This window comes from Apis dorsata, unplaced genomic scaffold (assembly GCF_000469605.1).
Source record: "Apis dorsata unplaced genomic scaffold, Apis dorsata 1.3 scaffold_309, whole genome shotgun sequence".
Taxonomy (NCBI): domain Eukaryota; kingdom Metazoa; phylum Arthropoda; class Insecta; order Hymenoptera; family Apidae; genus Apis; species Apis dorsata.
In genome coordinates, this window is record NW_006263581.1 from 1,232,134 (window position 1) to 1,240,088 (window position 7,955).

General features: G+C 20.0%; 4 protein-coding genes across 7 annotated transcripts in view; 3 read left to right on the plus strand and 1 right to left on the minus strand.

The window, feature by feature from the left end:
• The window catches only part of LOC102680659 (coenzyme Q-binding protein COQ10 homolog B, mitochondrial), a 1,544-nt gene extending 556 nt beyond the window's left edge, over nt 1-988 (plus strand). The window contains exons 2-3 of the mRNA XM_006617488.2: nt 272-397; nt 467-988. Of these exons, the coding sequence (XP_006617551.1) occupies nt 272-397; nt 467-911 (571 nt within the window). The 3' untranslated portion in view covers nt 912-988. The remainder of the gene's footprint in view (nt 1-271; nt 398-466) is intronic.
• Nucleotides 989-1,517: 529 nt separating this feature from the next.
• On the plus strand, nt 1,518-4,629 carry LOC102678640. 4 transcript variants are annotated; one of them, XM_031511356.1, is made up of 8 exons: nt 1,518-2,064; nt 2,174-2,294; nt 2,550-2,595; nt 2,704-2,725; nt 3,863-3,904; nt 4,106-4,173; nt 4,230-4,433; nt 4,501-4,629. In XM_031511356.1, the coding sequence occupies exons 1-8, from the start codon at nt 1,725-1,727 to the stop codon at nt 4,582-4,584; spliced, it is 927 nt and encodes a 308-aa protein (XP_031367216.1). In that variant the 5' UTR covers nt 1,518-1,724; the 3' UTR covers nt 4,585-4,629. The 4 variants fall into 4 exon arrangements, with proteins under 4 accessions (XP_031367216.1, XP_006617530.1, XP_006617531.1 ...); XM_006617467.1 differs by lacking the exon at nt 2,550-2,595 and having other exon boundaries at nt 2,174-2,299; nt 2,714-2,725; XM_006617468.1 differs by lacking the exons at nt 2,550-2,595; nt 2,704-2,725 and having other exon boundaries at nt 2,174-2,299.
• A 325-nt stretch (nt 4,630-4,954) lies between these two features.
• On the minus strand, nt 4,955-7,053 carry LOC102680947 (protein CNPPD1). Its single transcript, XM_006617490.2, has 5 exons — nt 6,857-7,053; nt 6,698-6,794; nt 6,151-6,356; nt 5,941-6,069; nt 4,955-5,834 (listed from the first exon to the last, which is right to left on the minus strand). The coding sequence occupies exons 1-5, from the start codon at nt 6,899-6,901 to the stop codon at nt 5,112-5,114; spliced, it is 1,200 nt and encodes a 399-aa protein (XP_006617553.1). The 5' UTR covers nt 6,902-7,053; the 3' UTR covers nt 4,955-5,111.
• Nucleotides 7,054-7,290: 237 nt separating this feature from the next.
• LOC102681084 (actin-binding protein IPP-like) overlaps nt 7,291-7,955 on the plus strand; it is a 3,580-nt gene continuing 2,915 nt past the window's right edge. Inside the window, exon 1 of the mRNA XM_006617491.2 lies at nt 7,291-7,749. Within this exon, the coding sequence (XP_006617554.1) occupies nt 7,680-7,749 (70 nt within the window). The 5' untranslated portion in view covers nt 7,291-7,679. The remainder of the gene's footprint in view (nt 7,750-7,955) is intronic.

Here is a 7,955-nt window from a genome sequence, read left to right on the forward strand (position 1 = left end):
TTTTATAAAAATTGAAAAAAATCATTATATATCATTTGATCATATATTTTTTATCATAATTTTAAAATTTCATTAATAATAATAAGTATAATTAATGATATAAATATAATAATATAAATGAAGCATACAATTTATATATATAATTTATATATATAATTAATGAATATACTACGAATATTTCAATTAACACCATGGAATTATTTATATATTCAAAGAATTTCAATGATTTTTATAATTGAATTTTAAATCAAAAAAGTAATACTATTTTCAGACGTATTTTATTATTTGAAAGCGCAATATTTCAAAATAAGTGCAATTTTAATAAACAATATATAGAACGAATGTATATGGCTGATATTATGAAAACAAAAGAATATGAAGGTCGTAAATTAATAGGGTGAGTCTGAAATTGAATGATTTCTTATGAATGAATAGAAAATATTAAAAAAAATTGTTTATAATGCAGATTTTCAATGGATCAAATATATAGTGTTGTAGCTGATGTACAAAATTATAAAGAGTTTGTCCCATTTTGTAAAAAATCCGATGTTATATTCAAAAGTGACGATATGCTCAAAGCTAATCTGGTAATAGGTTTCCCACCTATAAATGAAAGTTATACATCAATAGTAACGACAATGCGTCCACATTTAGTAAAAGCTGAATGTTCAGATGGTAGATTATTTAATCACTTAAATACATTATGGCTTTTCAGTCCAGGATTAAAAAATAATGTTCAAACCTGTGTTATTGATTTTTCTTTATCATTTGAATTTAAGTCGATTATTTACTCACATTTATCAAATTTGTTTTTTAATGAAATCGTGAGACAAATGGAAAATGCTTTTATTGATGAAGCTAAACGTAGATATGGAAGACCATGTATAAAAACAGTACGATTAGAAAGATGATGCATAATTATATTAAATTAAGAAATAATAATTAAAAATACTGTAATTTATAAATAAAAGAAATACATACTTTTAAATATTTTTCTTTTTCAATTTTATATAACTTTCTCAAATTAAACATTTAACAATTTTTTAAACATTTTCCTTCCTATCAAATTTATATAAATTTTTCTCAAATTATAAATTATAATACATATATAGTTATAAATTTTAATTTTATAATTATAATAATTTTTCGAAACATTTAACATAATTATATTGTGATAAATATAATACATTACATATACATTATTTAATATTATTATATATATATATATTTTTTAATACATTATTTAAATATGTACTTATATATAATCTATAATAAAATTATTGCAAATTTTTTTTATAACATAATAATTTATGTTTATGTTACATATATTTATATTATTATTTATTAATTTGTAAATTAAAAACTCAAATATTTGAAAAATAAATTATTATAATTAATTAAGTCTATATATTATTTAGTAATGTAATTTTTTTTAATTTTTAATAATTTTCTAATTCTTTAATTTTTAAATACTAATTTATATATTACATATATATTTTATGGTTTGACATTAGTATAGAATTGAGTCATTGCTAGTGCTAGTTTATTTAAATCACGATATGTATTACGTATTTAAATATTTAACAGTATTATAAAATTTTATTATTATTGAACAATTCAAATTATTGATTTTAGATGTATATGTTATATTAATATTGTATATGTTTTCATAATCATATAAATTTTATTTAAAGTATTATTAACGAAAAGAAATCTTCATAAGAATGTGTTTAATGATTGCGGCTTTAACTAATCAAATATTATTTATTCCGCGAGAAATTATGTATTTTACCAGAAGTATGTCGCGATTTTATTATTGTCGTCAAAAATTATATTGCATAAATAATTTTCTGTTAGAAAAACATTCTGTATTCTCGTTTATCGTTAATACATGGGTTATACCAAGGACATGCTATAGTACAGAAAACAAAATAAATTTTCCTGACTCTTTAACAAAGGACAAAATAAAAAAAATAGTTTCAAAATTTAATTCAGAAGAACGAGAGCTTTTTTTAAAAACTCTTGAAGAATGTAAATCAGAAGAAGATAGAGCTGGATATCAACGTAATTATTTTTCATAAAAATTATCATAAATATCAATTTTAAAAACCTATTATATATACACTTATTATATACAACTTTTATCTATATATAATTTTTTTATTCATTTGAGGTCAATTAGCTGCTTTTCGATGGTGCAATAAACTTGGAAGGCCTAGTAAAATACCATCATTAGGAAATGTGGATCCTACAGGCACATATTGTCCTGTACCTGAAGATTGGCTTATGCGCAAGTATGGTAGGAATTTAAAAACATTTTAATTTTTCTAATTTCTCTAATGATTAGTAAATAACAATTCATAATAATAAAGCAAAATATAATATTTTTTATATTATTAAATTAACTTTCAACTTAAAAAGGTAAATTAATTTTAATATTACTAAAATATGTAAATTTTATATTATTTTTAGTAGTTTGAATTTTAAAAGTGAAAATATTTATTATTATCATATTGTGATTCAGTATAATTTTCAATATTCTTTAACAGTATAAAAAATTTTCTTCCATTGCGCACTCCATGTGGATATCAATCTGTAAGTCCATTTTATTAAATTAAAACTATATATTTCATACAATTATGTGTTTTAATTATTTTACTTACTTCCTCTATTCTGACTGAACTTTCTGGATGTTTTAAAAAGACAACTACAGAATCACACTTAGGTAATATATTACATTACATATACATTCTATTTTTAACACAATATACACAATAATATAATTAAAATTATTTAAATTATGTTTTTATATTATATATTTTTTCAATTATAGAAACTATAAATTTATTCAATATAAGAACATAATATATAATGATAAATATTTGTAAATTTAATAAAAAAACATTTCTTTGCAAGAATGTTTTTTATATTTCATTTTATATTTCATACAATATGTTTTTAATAAATATACAATACAATATGTTTTTAATAAATATATATATATGTTATTTTATTAAATAATAATTCTTATAATTTCATAAAATAATTTAAGTACATTTATGATTTAAGATATTGAACACTTTGAAAAATGCATATTTTTTACAAGAACTTTATAATGAGTTTCACCTATTAATTCAACAATGAACATAAAGAATGCAGCAAGATACCCATATAAAAATAAATTGAACATTTAGGTAAATAACTTTAGAAATTTTCATTATATAAACAAAATTATTAAGATAACTTTACATTACATTTTGTTTTTTTATTACCTTCTTATCCTCAATTTTTATATATTTTTTGTTTTTGCATGGCTCTATAAATACTCTTTTCTCAATGTAAAATATGTTTTATAAAATATTAGTATATATCTAATATATCTATCTACTTATATTTATTAATATATTAATTAATATTGATATATTTAATATATTTATATATTATATTGTTTAACAAATTTAATGTAAGTATTTTTTAAATATAAAATTAAAAAAAATGTATTTTATTTGAATAAAATTTTGTTTTTCAAAATTTTGTGTATTTAATTAATTAACTAATTTTCCTATAGATTTTTATTTCTTATTAAATAATTAATATCATCAAGTATTTTGTTTATATTGTATACTTAGTTATTTAATATTTGAATAAATAATTTATGAAATTATTATTTAAAATCGTATATTATAAATGGTATATATATATATATGTGTGTGTGTGTAAAAAAATAAATGCATGAATTTTTATAATTCTATGTTATAAATATTAAAAAAAAATTCAATTTTTACAGATACTTATTAATTAATTATTATTATTCTATGTTATAAAAGGACATATCTTCAAATTTTTTTCTTTCCTATTACAGTTGAAACTGTTCCAGAACCATCTACAAAAGATCTAATTTTAGGTATGAATTTTTAAATATTTTAATATTTAATAAAATATTTTTTAAAAATGTATGCATAGTAAAATAATATATATAATAGAAAATTATAATATATATGATTTTATTACAAAGAATATTTAATTAATATTATAAAATTATATAAAATATATAATATTAATTATATACATGTATATAAATATATAAAAACGTATATTTTTGCAGTTGCGATTTCAAATGCAATTCCGTTCATTGGTTTCGGTTTTCTTGACAATTTCATCATGGTAGTTGCTGTACGTATAATGAATATATACCATTTATATTAAAATTAATAATATCATCATTTCAGGGAGATCAAATTGAGATAATATTAAGTAAAAAATTTCCAATTTCAACTATGACGGCTGCCGCTTTAGGAAATACAATATCTGATATAATAGGAATTGGATCTGTACATTACGTAGAACGTTTTGCCCAAAGTGTTGGTTTTAAAGCACCAAAACTTACACCTATGCAATTAAATCTTCGTAGAACAAAAACAGCTGCTAATATGGTATATCTATTTTACTTTTTAATGATTTACATCGAATAAAGAAATTTAGAAAAAATTTTTAATTTAGGGACGAGTTATTGGAGTTACAATTGGTTGTATTATTGGAATGACACCTATTCCAATTTTTTCCTATTTTCATAACAATGATTGAAATTGTATATGTTAAATTGTAATAATAAAAAAAAATTATCTATTTAGATAATTTTTTAAATTAAAATCCTTAATTTGAAATTTCGTAATTATTCGTAATATTAATTTAATGACAATCATAATGTTTGTGTAATATATAATATATAATCTCTGTAGATTGATGAATATATATATATATATATATATATATATATATATAATTGTAATGTATTATCAAAGCTGTACAAGTAGCAAAAGTAAAAAAATAAACCATTTTATGTCTTATATCCTAACATTATTATTATCAATAATTATTATTATTGTTGTCTAAGAATATTTGTAAAATTTATATTTTAAGGTTATTATAGTATAAAAAAATTAATACTTCCATAGATATTTCATATTCTTTATTGAAAAAATGATTTTGTTAGTATAGAAGTTTTTATGAATTACAAGTTAGTAGAAAAAATATATATTTTTCTTTTTTGAAAACTTTTTTAATAAAAATAATATTTTTTGATAAATGTTTAATATATTAATATATAATATTCAATGCTGATGATCAAATGTAAATTTTGTAATATAATTTGCATAATATCGCCAGTCATGCAAAAATATTTTCAAATCTATGCTCAAGATTTGTTTCCAGAATTTTATTAAAGGTTCATCTGATATAGTAACATCGAATAGAAATTTAGTTATTGATGTGTCTACATGTTTGGTTTTATCGATTGTTGTTTGCAATGATTTTTTTGATTCTACATCTGAATGTTGTGGTAACCAGATCATTATGGAACTTAACCATCTCCAATTTACATTAGTAATCTTGTGGATTTTAATGTGTTCACAATTCTGTTGAGACTGATTGCAATTTAATAAGAGAGAAGTAGATATAAAATCTGTTGTTAAAACATTTTCTGATAAAATTTCAATAGGTGCTGTTATATCCATCTCTGAATTAAAATCTGCTTTCATAATATCTGTAGAATTAATTGCTTGTCTTGGATTGTTAAGTACTGTTCCTGGAAGATAGCTTGCAACTAAAGCAGAACCTAAAAGAGTAACTACTCCTGCAGTATATGTTGCCAAGCAAATGGATGATACATTTACTACAGCATGTGCTACTGCAATTAATTGCATTGAATTCATTAAACAACTTAATTCTGTATATGAAAACCAGCCTCTTTTTTGTGCTTCCTTATAAGCTATATCTCTTTCTAATTTCTGCAATCTTTCCCAAAAATCTTGATTATGAACAAAAACAGTCCAATCCTAATTAATAAAATTAATAAATAAACCATAAATTTTAAAACCATAATTGATCATAAAATTTATAAAATATATATAAAATAATATAAATTAATATTAATTTACTTACAATAGCTTTAAGAAAATCTTTTTCTAACCGATTTATTTGCAATATAGTCAAATCAGCTGATTGTGCCCACTCAGTATTGAAAACTTCATCATCTTCTCCTTCATCATTTAAAAATTTACTAGCCACCATCTGCAAAATAGAAAATATCATAATATATATTTTAAATAATATTTCTTGAAAATTAATTTTATATAATAATTGAGATAATACCAAAGAAACCAGAAAGAGTTCAGAAGGTGCCACTTGTTGAAGATATTCTGGATTACAATCTTTTAATCTCTCCAAATATAACAATGCCAAAACAAGAGAACATGGTGATACACATGCATTTCTAGAAATTCTGCTAGCCTCTTCTACATCTAATCTTTCAAGTGTATAACCACTCTTCACTTCAGTGAATAATTCTGCTGCCAATTCTAAGAATACATTTTTATTATATAATCATATATTTAATAAAAAATTTGGTTTATTTATATAACATTATTAAAATATTAAATATTCTTCTGGATTATTATAATAAATAAATTTATCAAATATATAAGTAACAAATAAATAAGAAATAATAACATATAGGTTATAGAAAAATATAAATTATTTTTAACTTAAATAATATTTATAAAACATATTAATATAATTAAAACATAAAATTATAAAATATTTATAACTCTCTCTTTATTTAATATAATTTAATCAATAAAGAATATATATATATACATATATATATATATAAAAATTAAAAAATATTAGTAATACTAACCAGTAACAGGCAAACTGAGACAATCAGTCACTGGAAGTTTTGCATAATAAAGCGATTTAGATATACGATTTAAAAAGTCATCATGATTACCCATGGTCTGTAAAAAAATAGAAATCTAAAACATTTTTAAATGTGTTAAAAAATATAGTAACGAATCACCTTTAATTTTGATGGAGTTTTCCTTTTTCTTGAAATATTTGACATTTTAAAACAATAATAAAAGAAAAACAATTTTTTTATATAATATGTAAAAAATAGAAGCAAAAATTAATTTTTTTTTAATTCGAAAGAATGGTATTTTAAAGTAACGATATATAAAACTTAATTTTGATGAGAATAAGATGATTTATATTTCCTGTTCATAATGAATGGGGCTAAAAGTAAAACATCATTCGTACCACTACAAATATTCAATTAAATCTGATTTGAAAAATTAAAATATTTATTTATTAGCTATATAATATATATATATACATATATATACATATATAGAAATAATTTTTATGAAAAAAGATTGAATAAAATGAAAAGTGTTATATATTTATTTTGATTACTTTCATAAAATAACATTATTCAATTGTATTGTTGGCATAACTGTAAGGCAATGAACTCATAATTGAATTACTAAAATCGAACGAATAAAATGAGTGAATAAGAAATTTTAATTTTGATATATAGAAATAAAGAAAAAAATCTCAGTGTTTTTTTTCAATTATAAATAAAATATAATTTTATGTTTAGCGGATATTAATAATTTGTATTGTGTTTGTTGATGTTCATATATTGTTTTGTGTATGTAGATGAATATACATACATATTAGTAATTCTTTTGTAGCTACTTTCATATACTAAATAGGTTATTTGACATATGTCAGATTTCTTATACTGAATTAGTGACTAATTGGTAGAATCGAGAAAGGGATGAACCAAATAAAAAGCGGTATCAAGTAATAATAAATCACGTGAAAATGTGGTGGTAGTGATGCGTTTAAAAGGGAAAAATAATACAAAATCATTTCAAAGCGTCTATAAGGTGCTCTCGCGTATATGCCGTAAGTATTCTGTATTTAATTCTCTAAATTAATTAATTGAATTTTCCAAATCATTTTTTTTGTGAACTAATTTAATTATTGTTGTATCATATTTCTTTTTTCTTTTTCATTGAATTTTAGCTAATTTGATTTTTAGTGAACTTTAAAAATTAAAAAAATTCATTATTTTATAATAAATTAATTATAAATTTAAAATATTTATATAT